The sequence below is a fragment of the Eptatretus burgeri genome, chromosome 11 (assembly GCF_056783735.1).
Source record: "Eptatretus burgeri isolate ZD-2024b chromosome 11, Ebu_testis_v1, whole genome shotgun sequence".
Taxonomy (NCBI): domain Eukaryota; kingdom Metazoa; phylum Chordata; class Myxini; order Myxiniformes; family Myxinidae; genus Eptatretus; species Eptatretus burgeri.
Window position 1 is genome coordinate 52,292,425 of NC_140971.1, and position 16,388 is coordinate 52,308,812.

Genomic DNA, 16,388 nt, shown 5'->3' on the forward strand with positions numbered 1-16,388 from the left:
TTTCCTACACCATCAAGACTCCATTATTATAAACACCACATCATTGAAACATCATCCAAGCTTGCTTACATTTGCCACTGACACCTCCACCAAAACCAACAACCATGACAAACGGCCACAATGAATGACCCCAACCACAACCACCACAGACCACTACTCCAAAACTCACCCCTACGCTGATGCTACCATCGCCCCAACCATGGATCGACAGAGAACGGGGAAAACACAGTCAGGCCATTGCCAACGCAGGGAGCGAGGCAGGCCATTGCCAACGCTCGGATCTGGACGTACAGACGTCTCAGTTGAAGCCCGATCTCGACAAACCATTTCAGTATGGACCTCACTTTGTGCATGGGGGCATTGTCATGCTGAAACAGGAAAAGGCCTTCCACAAACTGTTGCTACAAAGTTGGAAGCACAGAATCATCCAGAATGTCATTGTATACTGTAGCATTAAGATTTCCCTTCACTGGAACTAAGGGGTTGAGCACGAACCATGAAAAAACATCCCCAGACCATTATTCCTCCTCCACCAAACTTTACAGTTGGCACTATGCATTTGGGCAGGTAGTATTCTCCTGGCATCCGCCAAACCGAGATTCGTTCGTTGGACTGCCAGATGGTGAAGCGCGATTCATCACTCCAGAGAACGTGTTTCCACTGCTCCAGAGTCCAATGGCGGTGAGCTTTACACCACTCCAGCCGACGCTTGGCATTGCGCATGGTGATCTAGTGCTTGTGTGCGGCTTCTCGGCCATGGAAACCCATTTCATGAAGCTCTCGACGAACAGTGATCATGCTGACATTACTTCCAGAGTCAGTTTGGAACTCGGTAGTGTGTTGCAACCGATGACAAACGATTTTTCCACACTATGTGCTTCAGCACTCGGCGGTCCCATTCTGTGAGCTTGTGTAGTCTACCATTTCATGGCTGAGCTGTTGTTGCTCCTAGATGTTTCCACTTCACAATAACAGCACTTACAATTGACTGGGGTCATTCGAGCAGGGCAGAAATCAGACAAACTGACTTGTTGGAAAGGTGGCATCCTATGACGGTGCCACGTTGAAAGTCACTGAGCTCTTCAGTACTGCCCATCCTCCTGCCAATGTTTATCTATGGAGAGTCCATGGATGTGTGCTTGATTTTACACATCTGCCAGCAATGGGTGTGGCTGAAATAGATGAATCCACTTCTTGGAAGGGATGTCCACATACTTTTGGCCATGTCGTGTGTGTGTGTGTGTGTGTGTGTGTGTGTGTGTGTGTGTGTGTGTGTGTGTGTGTGTGTGTGTGTGTGTGTGTGTGTGTGTGTGTGTGTGTGTGTGTGTGTATATATATATATATATATATGCATGTATATTATATTATATCATATATATATATATATATATATATATATATATATATATATATATATATATATATATATATATATATATATATACATACATACATACATACATATATATATATATATATATATATATATATATATATATATATATATATATATATATATATATATATATATATATATATATATAGTCTGACTTGGCAAGCTATAGTGTTTATCTCCAGGTGGTGTTTTTTCTCCAGATGTGCCCAGTATGGGCGATGTTTGTCTCTGGACGTGTCTGGGAAGTGCTTATCTCTTGATATTGTTTGTCTCTGGACCTATCCAGGCAGTGTTTATGTCGTTTTTTTTGTTTGCTTATGTATAGACACGTACAGTCTTTGTCTATGGACGTCTCCAGGCGGTGTTTGTCAACATCAGTCCTTAATGTTAATATTTGTCAACCTCAGTCATCAGTCCATCAGCATGGCAGTGTTTATCTCCGGACATGTCTGGGCGGTGTTTGTCTCCAGGTGGTATTTGTAGTATGACCCTAAGAAAATGGATTTCAGACATGACTTTGTTTCCATCTTCACTGTTAGTCTCTGCATAATCATTTTGATGAGACTGAATGAACCATCATTGATGCTCCACCACCACCGTATTCAAAATGAGCAACCACCACCATCTGAATAACTCAAATGAGACCCAGTGAATTTAAAATGTGTATTAAAAATGGGAATACAAAGTCACAATGAATGCAAACTAGAATGGCGCTCAGGAGAGCACATACCTCTGCCAAAGCTGAACAGTTTACATTTTGTATCCCACTGATTGGTCTGGATGCAGATCTGGCCTTTCAGCACCCTTGTCACACATTAAAATCTAATTGCTTTTTTCTGGTCACCTCCCCAACTCATCCACCAAGTTTTGTCATAATGCATCCAGAACTTTTTGAAATATCATGCCATATATTGTTTCTGACGTCATCTCTCATTGGTGAAGATTCACTTCAAATTTTTTTTTCCATTCTCGTACCCGGATATGGATCCTGATTTTCATCAAAATTGAATAAATTCATCATTCTCACACACCCAACCTGTCCACAAAGTTTCGTCCAATCAGTCCATAACTTTTTGAGACATTGTGCTATATATTGTTTTTGGCCCTATCTTTCAATGGTGAAGAATCACTTTTAAAATTCTCGGATCTGCATCTGGATCTTCACCAAAATCTAATCATTTCATCCTTGTCACACACCCAGCATCTTCACCAAATTTCATCCGAATGCATCCACAACTTCCTGTGATATCCTGTTCACAGACAGACAAACAGACAGATAAACAAACAAACAGACAGTGGTGAAAACATAATTTCCGCCCATCTTCGGTGGAGTGGGTAATAAAGGGGCTGTGCGTGTTGAACTTGGTACCCACACACACAGTCTTTGATGTCGTTTCGCAATTTTTTTGTTAAACTCACTGATTTTTCTTTTTCTCAATTGTTTTATTTTTATTTTTCCCAACGTGATTTTTTTCCCCATTTTATTTAATTGTGTTTTTTAACCGCTGAAACAGCAAAGGGAGCTCGGAATCCCCTAAAGCTCGTGGAAGGGGGTTTCTGACTTCCTGCAATTATTACACCAAAGTTGGGAGACTGAGATCAGTCTTGATGACCTCTTAAAGCTCTTCCCAACACCGTTAAAGGCGATTGTGATGCAGCTACATCTGAGACGTTGTGACAAGTTTTGTGCCTTGTTAATAAAGCAACTGTGAGTTGGATCGACAGAAATAGGAAAACCTTTTGCAGAGTTGCTTTGCTCTCATGATGCCTGCATGGATTCCTGCCATGACGTGCTCCCACATCTCCTCTCTCCTACCCCACTCATCCCGTCTCCCCCCACCTTCCCTCGAGCCAACAAAATTACATTGACTCATCCACTCACTGACAATGCTTGTCCGATCTGCCTGCCAGAGCTCATTGGACAAAGCTGGAAAGGCACTTCTACTCGAAGCTGCAGACCTGATCGCCTTACCTACAAATACCTTCACACAAAAGTGCTTTTTATTTCCATCTCACTCGTTAAGTTGTCCCAAAGATCTGGCAGCAGCTGGTGGATCTGCAACCTGACCCTTTATCCTTCACCCAACCTCCATGGTTGGAGGGGGTGAGGGGAGGGATATGGTCATTGGTGGGAGAGGAGTTCACCTCCAGGTTCCAAGGCTACCAAGTGTCTTGGCAAGCCTTAAAGATGCCTTTGCTCTCTGCAGCTCTTCCCCCGAGGCAGCAAAAGCACACACCCAAGGTGGTCCTCTCCTCCCGCCAAGCAACCCTCCCCAATGGCCTCAAGGTCCTCCCACGCTGCACATCAGCTCCTCCACTTCGCACACCATCCATCACGCCGCTCAGATGATACATTGAGCGCCGAAAGTTCACAGATCCACCGGTAAGGTGCAAAACGCCAACCCCCCCCCTAACCCAACGCCAGACATGCGTATCTTAAACGCCTTTTCCTTCCAGGTGACGTGGCTTGAGGATGAGATGGGGGAGCTGTAGGCTCTCGGTTTATTTGTAAGAATCCTCTTTGTTGACTTTTTCTTTATCACTTCCACACATGACGTCAAACGCACTGTAAATATACTGATGCATCCTGTCTCTACACCTATATAGAGTATATATAGTAAATACACAATATTATCTGATTGCCTACACAGAGAGGTAATCATTCTTGCAGATACATGGGGTTCTGTGGTGGTTATAGACCAGGAAATGTAGACATGCATAAAACTCACAACTGTTTATAAGGTGCTTCCTGAAACTGAAAGCGAGACTCCAGTAATGAAAGACGTTCTTCCAGGATGCAACCTCATGATGGATCCCCTTGTCAAGGAAGGGTTGTCCATTAGGATTAGCAGAACGTGCTTTTGGTAGATTAAACTGGAGCATCGTGGTGCTTTTGAGAAAATTGGAAATGATATGTTCTTCAAAATTTAAGCCATTTCCATGGAAAGCAAACAACACATGAAAAATAATGTCCATGTTATCGGTGGAAAGCAGCCTGCTTTGTCTTTCCAAACCACCACAGTGCGGCACATTATAATTAACAAAATGGTTTGATTCCGTATATAAACCAACAATTTGCAGGAGGTGCGGAATACTAGTCTCAATGAAGATCAAGAAAAAAAAAAAAAGAAAGAAAGAGGAAGCTCTGATGAAGGGATCATGGTCAAAATGTCAGCTGCACTTTGTTTACCATGAGAGTTAAAATACTCTTATGTACCTGAAGTTGTTAAAATCAATTGTCGGTGAAAGGTTACATACCATTCACATACCCCCTTATTCATAATTTGGGGTAATCTTCGCTACAACACACATTGCATGACTTGATAGGGTGTGTATGTGTATCTCGTTAGGGGCTTATATGATACAGGTTTTAATCAGGTGTACGTATCTCACTATGAGCTTTGCAGAGAACCAGGAAATGCTTAAAGCAGAGGAAGCTCCATCCCGTCAAACCACAAAATGTATCGCTGTGACAGGTCATTATGTCTGTTTCAACATTAGGAGTCGGGATATATGCAGTATAAAGCTGTATTTTATATCAGATGTGGGTATGGATTTGATGACAAAATACACAACACCACCACCCTCCCTCAAGTCCTTGGATTGGTCCTTATCGAGGATTCTAAAGATCAAAAACGAGTCTTTGACATGTCGAGGGAGTCTGCTATTCGGTCCATCTGATGGTGGTATGCCCTGTGTTACCTGGTACTCCATAATCAAAGCAAGCTTGGCTTCTTTACTTTCTGATGACTTCCTGATCTTTAACCACCTTGAGCATCCTCATTATTACCTGGAGCACCCATGAACCACAACCATCTGACACTTGTGATGTTTTAGCATTCCTGTGCACCTGAACATAAACCTTTGACTGTCCATTGTGATATAGAGAGGTTAAAAGCAGGAAGCTAACGGAAATAAAATCACAAGTTATTAATCATCTATATTAGGCGTGGGGAACCTTTTTCCTGTCAAGGGCCATTTCGATTTCTAGAACATCCTTTGAGGGCCATGCAAAATTATTGAACACATATATCGGACTCACCTAATGCGATGGCTGGAACTGTTTCTCTTTGGCGAGGCATTTGGTGTCAGGTGGTAGTGATGATGATGCTACTCGCAGCTGGCTTTGCAGGTTTGGGTCAGTCAGTCTTGAGCGGAACCGAGTCTTTGCAAGAGTAATTTTTGAAAAGAACTGCTCACAGCTGTAGGTCGTCCCAAACAGTGATGCAAACTTCAGTGCATGTCTCCTCAGAATGGGAAAATCCTCAGCACATACATAGTTTGTAGAACTCGAGCAAATGGAGGTTGTTGTACCTAGCTTTGAGCTCGTCATTGCTTTGCAGCTCAATGATTTTGTGTTGTAAGTTGTCAGGCACATCAGCTGGTTCCACATTAAACGGCGTGGCAAATATGTTCAGTTCCCTTTGTTTACTTTTCATGTCCTGGAACCTCTCTCCAAATGCCTGGAGGAGTTTTGCACACTCAGCAGCATATTCAGATGTCACAGCAGGCTTTTGTTCGAGCAGAGTGGGAAAGTGGACAGTGTTTCCCCTTTCCAGTTGCACTTGCCACAGCTTTAGTTTAGCTTCAAATGATTTCACATTTGATTGCAGAGAGCTGAGAAGCTGGTTGGGACCTTGGAGCTTGACGTTCAGTTCTGACAGGTACTTGGTAATGTCCACCATGAAGCCCAAATCACACAGCCACTTGCTATCACTGAGTTCCATGACAGGTTTCCCCTTCATCTCCATGAACTGTTTCACTTCTTCCCTCAGTGAGTAAAACCGTGTGAGCATATTTCCGCGACTCAGCCACCGCACCTCACAGTGGTAAACCAGATCTCCGTACTCTGACTCTAGTTCACTCAGGAGCTCCTTGAACTGGCGGCTGTTCAGCCCTCTGCTTTTGATGACGTTTACAGTGGAAACGACAGTTATCATCACATTTTTGAGCTTCAGGGACTGTGCACACAGATTCTCTTGGTGTATGATACAGTGGCATACAACTAACTCACTTGGATCGAGACTGAGACGACTCATTTCTTTTTTGACCAATGCAGTCAATCCCTTTTGTGTGCCAAACATGGCTGGGGCTCCATCCGTGGCCAGGCCACTTAACTTGTCAAACTGCAGTTCGAATTTGTTCATAGCCAAAACAACTTGCTCAAACAAATCCTCACCTTTGGTGGTGCCATGCATGGCTTGCAAAGACAGCAACTCCTCGCTCGTATCAAACTCAGCTGTAATCCCCCACACAAAAATGGCTATTTGGGCAGTGTTTGTTACGTCCGTTGTCTCATCGCAGGCCAGAGAGAAAAACTGGAAATCTCTTGCGGTGTCCTTCAGTGTTTTCTCAATATCTTGTGCCATTTCAGTAATCCGATCTGAGACAGTTCTTCGAGACAAACTGACACTTTGGAACAATTTTACTTTGTCCGATGTGAGCAGCTCCGCAGCAGCAACAAGGCACTCCTTCACAAATTCTCCTTCTGAATGCGACATCAGCTTCTTAGCGATTAGCTCATTCACCACAAAACTAGCATGCGTAGTGTTGTCTCGGTCAGATTGTGGTCTTATGAAGACTGCTTGTTGAGCACCAAAACTCTGCCGAAGAGCGTTAACTTTATCCAAGTGCATTGTCCTTTCAACTCGTCCAGTTTAGCATGTTTCGAGCTGTAATGACGCTCGAGGTTGGACTTATTAATCACCGAGAGGGCTTCCCGACAAACTAGGCATACTGGCTTGCCTTTTACTTCCACAAAGAAATAATCGTTTGCCCATTTCTCTTGGAAAGTGCGACATTCCGCATCTACCTTTCTTTTCTTGTTAGTCGCCATGTTTGCATATACTGAATGAAATGATGACATGAGATTACGCGATCACAGATTATGTTATGCACATGCTGCATTCACTGACCCTGAACGTGAAACAGACAGATGACAGCTGTCCGTTTAGTTTCTTTTTTTAGGAAAAAATAATCGCTGTCTGGAGTTTTTTTGTGTTGTATTTCTGAGGTTGCTTTTGTTTATTTTTATGAATTGCCTCGCGGGCCGGATCAAACGGTCTCGCGAGCCGTATACGGCCTGGAGGCCGGAGGTTCCCCACCCCTGATCTATATAAAGGTATTACACAATGAAGGATCAAAATAAAGGCATTCATGCTGGGGTTCAGCTGTGAGAAGAGTGAAAACCCTAAATTAGAGGATGAAGATCAATGTACGGCAAATACAATAATAATATTCCAGATCATCAGTGTCTATAAAATCCCAGAGAGCAAAAGAAGATGTTTGTGAGGTAGAACACTGGTCATGCTGCAGAAACACAGCAAAAGCTCAAGGTATGTAAAAAAACAACAAAACACCGAGTGCAAGACATCTTGAAAGAGCGAGAAGTGTAATAAGTGAATGAATGAAACAATTGTACATGTACACATATTGTTACGGATATGGCTTATAGGTAATTAGGTTTAGTTTGTACTAGTTATTTCCATAGTAGATGATCAGCATAAGTGTACATACAGGTAGTGTCGAGTTTGTTTCACTGAAGTTCCCTTTGTCTTCTCTCTAAGCATGTTCGTGTCGACACATCGAAATCCCCATCTTGGTGTTCATTATGCTTTTCTCAATTTAAATATGTATATTGGTCTATTTTTTTCTGCTTTGCTCACTGTGCAAAAGGGACATACAGCACAGAGGATGTAGCCAAGCTGGGAGATTCCATCACACATTACGTAGCAGAACTGACGCATGATATGACAATTACCAGCCTCCCTTGCCAATGAACATATGACCAACCAGAAAACTGGGCCAACACCCCAGAGGAAAGTTGATGAAAAGAGAATGCATATGGCACGATAAGTTCTCTGCTTCTGGCACCTTGATCAACACTCACTCCCGGTTCTCATGGTCGTCCCCATCCAGGCTTGTCGAGGGTTGGTGCCGTTCCGTGGGAAGTCCTTGAGCCACCTGATTTGTGCCATCACTGGCAAAGAGAACAAGACCGCCGTCCCTCTTCACCTCACTGGAGATCGCAGGATGGACAATCCCCTCAAAGCCACGCACCAACAAGTCTTGGAACCAAAATCAGGTGTGAGCAAAGCAGCTCATGCCACAGGTTCTTTGTGACATCCGTCTGTGTCTCTCTCTCATCACCCGAGTAAGCGCAGCCTTGAAGGACATAGATAAATAAGTTTGAAGCCAGAACCATGGTCACGAGGGATCAATGTTTTTTTTATTGTGCAGATTGTGATCACCGTTAGCAGCCGTGTTCTCTCTCCCTTCTTCCCCTGCCCATATTTATGTGTTGTGAATGAACCTCTTGTTAATGAGAACCTGTTTGTGGACATTGGAGAATACGAGGGCTGCACAGCACATAGTTTAATTGTAACAAATCCATGAGAAGGGTAAAATGGGTTCACACATTTAAGGAGGCTTCAGTCAATAAAGCGAGTCAACGACAAACCCTGCTCGGTTAATCAACATCGTGAAATCCAACCTCTACCATGACAGGTTCGCCAGTGGCCTTGTGGTTCTTAAGCAACTGACATGGTAGCAAATTGTGTGTTCCATTCTGTGGGACATTTACATTGCACATGTTCAGCATAAATACGCAATAAGTGTACAACACCCTAATTCTTATTGTAAAATGGACCGGATGACATCAGCTCATATGTCCTACAACCCTGCTCCGTTGCTCTTGCACATACCCTTTCTGCTCTTTTCATCTTATCATTTGCCCTCGGTTATCTTCCATCAGCCAACATCACCGCATTACATTAAAATGTGAAAAAAAAACTGATCCCCTCGACTACAGAAGTATCAGCGAACTTCCAATCAACAGCAATGTCATGGAATCACTCATCGCAGTTGACAAAGTCACTCCTTTTCTCAAATGCCCTCATCTCAGACCACCAATTCAGTTTCAGACCAGGTCACTCTGCATTGGACATGTTGCTTTTCCTCTCACAATGGATGGAGGCTTCTGCTAAAACTACCTATGCCGCACATGAGATCAGAGCAGTCACTCTAGATACATCTCGAACTTTCGATACAGACTGGCATCCTACTGTGCTCTCCAAATTCTCTGCCTATGGTATCCAAGGCCAACTCCACAAATGGCTTATGGACATCCTGCCAATGCATGGCTCTCAATGGACTACTTTCATCTTCCCTCTCTGTCAAAACTGGATTACACCATTACAGTGTTATGGGCCCCATACTATTCCTAATCTTTATCAGCGATCTCTCTGACTGGAAAATTCTCTTTATTATCTTGCCAAAACGAAGTTTTGCAAGATATGTCAGTCAGCTTGTAAGTTTTTTTTTGTTTTTTTTGTTTTGTCTGTAATCACGTATAAAAAAATTCTGCAGAGCACAGTTATCATTGGAAATTTTTGTAACTTCGCATATCAGAGACCTATAGAGGTCGCTTTCAGTGCACAAAATTTTGAAGGTCAAGGTCAAAGGTCAAGGTTACTTTGACGCAAATCAGGGGAGTCGACGAAACCCTTATTTTTTGAGTAATTTTGATTGGATAGTCTTCAAAATTCATGGGAATATAGTTCATGGTCTGGCGCTCAGCTGATTTATTTTTGGTGGCGATTGGCCTTGACCTTCATGGTTAGCGCCTCAGGTCAAACATATTTGACCCCAAGGTCAAATTTTCAAGTTTTAGGAACCATATCGTGTAGTACCTCAAATTGAACACCTCGATGAGTGCTTTCTAGATATGTCAAGCTTGAGACATTATGACGTCATTTGGTGACGTTATGAGGCAAAAGCATATTTTTCATGGTGACTGTAGAACGATTCTCATCGGAATCTCTCGTAGGCAGATATTCCTCAAGGAGTCGCTCCTGGTGGATAGCAGCTCTGTTCACCTCAGTGTGACCTTAAAGAAGTCACACCTGGTCACCTTTTGGCAAGATACGGGTCACCCTGCGGGTGACATTGGTTTATTTTATCTATTTGTTGCTAATCCCACCTCTACCATGACATCCCTCATCCTTCAGGTAGACATGCAGCAGGTTCTTCCCCCTCTTCAGACCATGAATAAAAAGCACATGCTGGTTAAACACTTGGAAAACATCTTTCAATCCTGACAAATCTCACACTTTCGCTGTCTGTCTCCTAAAGGACTGTCGGGCAAACCCTGCCCTCTGCTTCCCTCCCTCCCCCCCCCATTTACTTTCATAACAGTCCTCTCGAGGAGGTTCAGTCATTCAAACTCCTAGGTCTCTCTCTCAGCCATGATCTTTCTTTGTCAAACCACATTTCAAAGATGGCCTCAAAAGCGAACCACCGACTGGCCATCTTCCATGGTACAAAGTCCTTCCTTGGTACACCTGAACTCCTTTCCACCGACAAGGCCTTCATCCTCAGCTTGATAGACTACTGCTCTCCCCTCTGGGCTAGCACCCCTACCTCACACCTTGCTTAGCTTGACACTGGAAACCAAGGCCTTCAAGATCATTGGAATCTCACATGATGAATCCGAGTCTATGGGATTATCACTTCGCCATTGTTGACAGGTCAGTGGTCTCTGTCTTATACTGGCTCCTTTCTGGTCTTGCAACCTCTGCTCTTTCCAGACCTCCACCCCACCCCCCCCCCCAGGTTTCTGTCAGGCTCACATGGTCCACCATCAACCTACTTCTGTTAAAACTGCATAAATCCAGGATCACTGCTTACCTCCATTAATTTGTTCCTCTTCTTTCCCACCTGTGGAATCAACTTCCACCTCCTCTTCAATCACATTCATACCCCCAGTTCTTCAAGCAAGCTGATCACCACCTCAGATCATCCCCAATCCAAAACCATGATCTTTTTTACCCTTGATAACCCCGCCCAAATCCCACCTGATCTTCCTTTTTTTTTACTCCTTGGAGTTTCCTTCTCCATGCATGCATGTTTTGCATCCTATTTTTGTCTGTTACATCCTGATCCGTTCAGTGTGTCAGCTCTTCGACAAGCCTAAACTCTTGGTTAAAACAAGAATCCTTGATGAAAACCTGCTTGAGTCAGCCATGAATCGGCAACTGGGAAGGAGATTCACATCTCAGCAGGGCAATGATCCAAAGCACAAAGCTAAAGCCACATTGGAGTGGGTGAATAAGAATAAGAGTGGCCCAGTCAAAGTCCTGACTTGAACCCAATTGAACATTTCAGGTGAGACTTGAAGATTGCGGTCCATCGATGATCCCCATCAAACTTGGCAGAACTAGAGCAATTTTCACTTGAAGAATGGGTAAAGATTTCACCCTCTCACTGTGCAAAAACTCTCATAGCACTCATTGCTGCAAAAGGTGCTTCCACCAAGGATTGACCCAAGGGGCCGAATACTTTTGCAACCAGTGAATTTTGATTTGTACATGTTTTTTGCAGGTATTCCTGACATGTAACCTCCTTCAACTACAACAGCGTTTAGTTTAGATCTCTTCAATTATCAATTAAAAACTTCATTTGAAAAATTGTTTCGACATAATTTGTAATTCATCTGAATGTTGAATTATTGGAAGGGGGCGAATACTTTTGTAAGCCATAGACACATACATTCGTATATACGGCTCATCAACACAGCAGGGGACCCCGAGGAGTCATGATGAGCTGATTATTCTGGTGACTTTATGATAAATAGTTAAGGTTGGATACTATCTTTTCAGATGCTTCGTTCCCAACTGCAATTTGTAGCTCTCTTGATGTGCTATAGCGATGCAAGTGATGCATAAGCACACATGCACATTCATGGTCTGCCTAGCAGACACACAATACGTCCGCCATTGTAGGTTGCGGTGTTGGTGTGAGAAACTCATGAGGCTATCCCGAATACTCAATAGCTCAGTGGGCTATTGCTGCATGAGCGATGAGCTCCCTGGGTTTGAGTCCCACGAATGTATACACACACACACACACACACACACACACACACGGTAAGAAGGATGTAGTGGCCTGATGGAGCTCAACCAAGTGCACACAATGACAACTGTAGGATTGGCTGAATATGTAAAAAGTGCAACAGACTACCAAATCCAATTTGTAAGCAGGCACGAAGACAACAAACCAGAGGAGGAATCCCTAACCTACCGGAAGCCTTGGTCAAGAATCAGGTGTACTTATGTTTTCATTATTTATTGGACATCCTACGGATGACAATGAACACCCATTTTACTTTTTGTGCGTTACACATCATGTGCAGCGAATTTCACCTCTCTGTGCCTTGTATTTATTGCTATTTTTAAAACGTTTCTGTATACCGTCCTTGAGGACCGGTTTTCAAGTCACCCTCTACAATTCCAACAGAAGAGACATAATTATTATTTTATGAAAAATGTTTTTTGAGGTTTTTTCTATCCTGAAAAATAGACTGTTGTGAACACATAGCCGTGTTCCAAGATTGGCCTTTAAAACCCTACTCAAATCATCCTTATGAAATGGGACAGACAGATACACAACCACACACTGTGTTTTATATAGGTAGATGTATGCCAAAAAATGACAAAATTTGTCATTTGTTCACGGTGCCGGCAATAACTCGCCTACTCTTCACGAAAGACATCATGGGATCCACCAATGACTGGCTTTGGCAGATGGGTCATCATGGTTAGAATCTTTCCGAAGGATGCATCGTTCACCCTGCATGCAAACAACCTGGGTGGCAGTTTATAGCTGCATCAAGATTCAAAACAGACGAGATAGCTCGAAGTCGAGTGCGCATATCTCCAAACTATCACATCAGCCCTTAAAAGTTCATATGGGACAGAATTAACAAAATAAAAGGTTTCAAGTAGGATTGTTGGAGGTTGCAAGAAATTGGAGGCAGTAGAGGTTAAATGAGGTTGGGAAGTGGGAGATGGGGGGGGGGGAGGGGATGGGTTCATTTGGTATCTCAATATACCGGGCTGCCCCAAACTCACTTACCTCCCATAGGTGGCGCGTATTACGAAGTGATGCCGATCGTACACGTTCCACGGATACTCGAGCACCATCGAATGGACCAAGCCATGTGCCTGATGAGAGTCTCTGCGCGGCGCACAGGCCAAGTCCCGCACCTGGCACACTGCTGGTGCACAGGCACAGTTCACGGGGCAGTTCAGCACGCAGGGACTGAGGCACATCTAGCCGGCAGGACACGGCAATGTCCACAGAAGGAATAGGTGGCACGCTGGCTCCCCCGACCAGTCGACGTAGTGAATGTAAAGGTCCATGCATGGGGCACTCACCGCTTCGGTTATCCGCACACATGTCACAGCCTGGAGAAAGGTGTGAGGGAGAGGGGGGTTACTCTGGCACATCGTCAATATTATTTACCCAGTCATGTCACAATGGTAAGTATATTTCCATACAGATTGCCACTGACAAACCAGATATAATCTGCTTAACAGAAACTTTCCTCCTTCAAGACGTATCTGACTCCCGGGAATCTCTTCCTGGTTACTCCCTCCTCTGGTATGACAGACCTGAGCCTCGTCCTGGCAGCGGAGTTGCTCTCTTCATCAAAGACTATTCCTCACTTGCCATGCACTGCCCTCACTCCCCACACCCCAGGAATACCTCTGCCTATGGCTTCCCCTCCATCCCACCTCATGTTTTTATGTGTATTGTACTGGCCACCAAACAGTGATGACAACTCCATTTACACCTCACTCTCAAAAACATGGACAAACTTCTATCCTCTTGTCCCAACTCTCTCTTCCTCATATGTAGTGACTTCAATTGTCATCATGCCAGTTGGCTTGGTGTGGGTACCTCTCTCACCTGCCATGGCACTTCAGCAAAAGATTCCTGCCACTCATTGGGATTGACTCAATCAGTTAACTTCCCGACCCAGATCTCAACCAACGGTGTTCCATCTTTTCCGGATTGGATTTTGACAAATTTCCCTGAAAATATTTGTTGTTCTTCCTCTGCTCCAATCGGTTCTTCTGACCACATGCTTGTCAAAGTAAACATCTCTCTCGCTGTCATTAGAGAACCACTTTAGTTCTATCGAGTCTGGCATTTCACTCAGGCTGACTGGCAGGGTCTCCAAGCAGCCATCAAACTTCTAGACTGGTCTTCAATCACTACTTTCTCTGACATCAACTCATCCTGGGAATTCTTTCAAAGAAACTTGCTTTCACGCATGCACAGATTTATCCCATCTCGTCTTCAGTTGGCCGACCCTTCCTCCCGCCCATGGTATACTGAAGCTTGTGCTGAGGCAATTGGCCTGAAACAACTTGCTTTCACCTCATGGAAGGCAAATCCAACTGAAAGCAATCTCAGTTCCTTCCACAAAGCTTGGAACAAGTATGTGACTACCTTCAGGAGAGCCAGAAAACAACATCTTTCTAATCTCAAGTCTGAACTCTCAAATCTGTCTCCCTCCTCCAAATCCAGGTGGCATCTAGTTCATCAGTTTTTGGTGTATGTTCCCCCTCCATCCCCTCCCTAACCTCAAAATGGCCTCATTGCTTGCACTGTACGTGAAAAGGCTGAATGCCTAAACTCAGTGTTTGCATCTAGATCTTGTGTCCCAAACCCATCACTTTCTGTACCCACCTGACCCAGTCACACCCAGCTGTCCCTGGACTCTGTGTCCTTTTCTCCTGACAAGGTGGAGAGCTTGCTGTCAAACCTCCACTCTGATTCTGCAACCAGTCCAGATGGCATCAGCCCACATGTCCAAAAAACCTGCTCTGCTGCTCTTGCTCACCCCCTCTCTGTTCCATTCATCCTCTCATTTGCTCAAGGTCATATGCATCTGCTTGGAAATCAGCAAACATTAATGCCCTGCATAAAAAAGGTGCAAAAACAGATCTTTGCAACTACAGACCAACCAGCCTTCTCCCAATCATCAGCAAGGTTATGGAATGCATCATCACTTCAGAGATTAAATCCTTCCTCCTCTCCAATGGCTTGATTCTGATCATCAATTTCGTTTCAGACCAGGTCAATCTGCGCTGGATATGGTTCTTCTGCTCTCCCAACAATGGATGGAGATCCTCGATGCCAGACATGAAATCATTCATCTCCCCAGACATTTTGAGTGCTTTCTATACGGTCTGGCACCCCACCCTACTCACTAAACTCTCTTCCTGTGGTATCCCCACTCATGGCTCACAGACTTCCTCTCCTGCCAAAGCTAACGTGTGGCCATTAATAGAGTTCTCTCATCCCCTCTTCCTGTCCAGGCTGGAGTTCCTCAAGGCAGCATCCTGGGCCCTGTTGTTTTTCTGGTTTTCATCAATGATTTCTCCAACTCTCTGGAAAATCCTCTTTATCTCTTTGCTGATGACTCCATCCTCTGCCGTACCATCTGTCATCCATCAGAGCAACAAGCAACAACCTCTTCAATGTCTGCAAATCTGGATAAAATCAGAAGCTGGTCCAACACGTGGAACATGTCTTTCAATCCTGACAAATCTCACACTCTCACAATGTCTCTCCGAAAGGACTGTTTGGAAACCCCCCCCCATCAACCTTCTCAACAATCCTCTTGATGAAGTCCTTTCATTCAAGCTTCTGGGTCTCACTATCTGCCATGATCTTTCCTGGGAAAGCCACATTTCGAAGCTGGCCTCCAGAGCCAGTCGCCGCCTGGGAATCCTCCGTCGTGCAAAGTCCTTTCTCGGCCCACCTGAGCTCCTGACCACATACAAAGCTTTCGCCTGCAGCCTGATGGAGTACTGCTCTCCCCTTTGGGCTGGTGCTTCCGCCTCTCGCATTTCTCAGATTTACGCTTTGGAAACCAAGGCATTTATGATCATTGGTATCTCCCACGATGAGGCTGAGTCCTTCGGTCTCTCACTCTCTCATTGCAGGCAGGTTGGTGGTCTTTCTGTCTTCTACCATCTCCTCTCCAGCCTCGCCTACCCCTCCCCCCCGCCCCCCATATTTCTACAGGGCGCTCAAGGTCCGCCAGCAACCACAATCTGGTAAAACTACCAAAATCAAGAAACTCTGCTCACCTTCACCCTTTCATTCCTCTTTTTTCCAGCCTTTGGAACAAACTCCC

General features: G+C 44.4%; 1 protein-coding gene across 3 annotated transcripts in view; it reads right to left on the reverse strand.

Annotated features, from left to right (window-relative positions):
• The window catches only part of PRDM6 (PR/SET domain 6), a 98,138-nt gene that overhangs the window by 60,689 nt on the left and 21,061 nt on the right, over positions 1–16,388 (reverse strand). For all 3 annotated transcript variants that reach the window (XM_085846439.1, XM_085846436.1, XM_085846437.1), the window contains one exon: positions 13,310–13,641. In XM_085846439.1, the coding sequence (XP_085702565.1) occupies positions 13,310–13,633 (324 nt within the window). In that variant the 5' untranslated portion in view covers positions 13,634–13,641. The remainder of the gene's footprint in view (positions 1–13,309; positions 13,642–16,388) is intronic.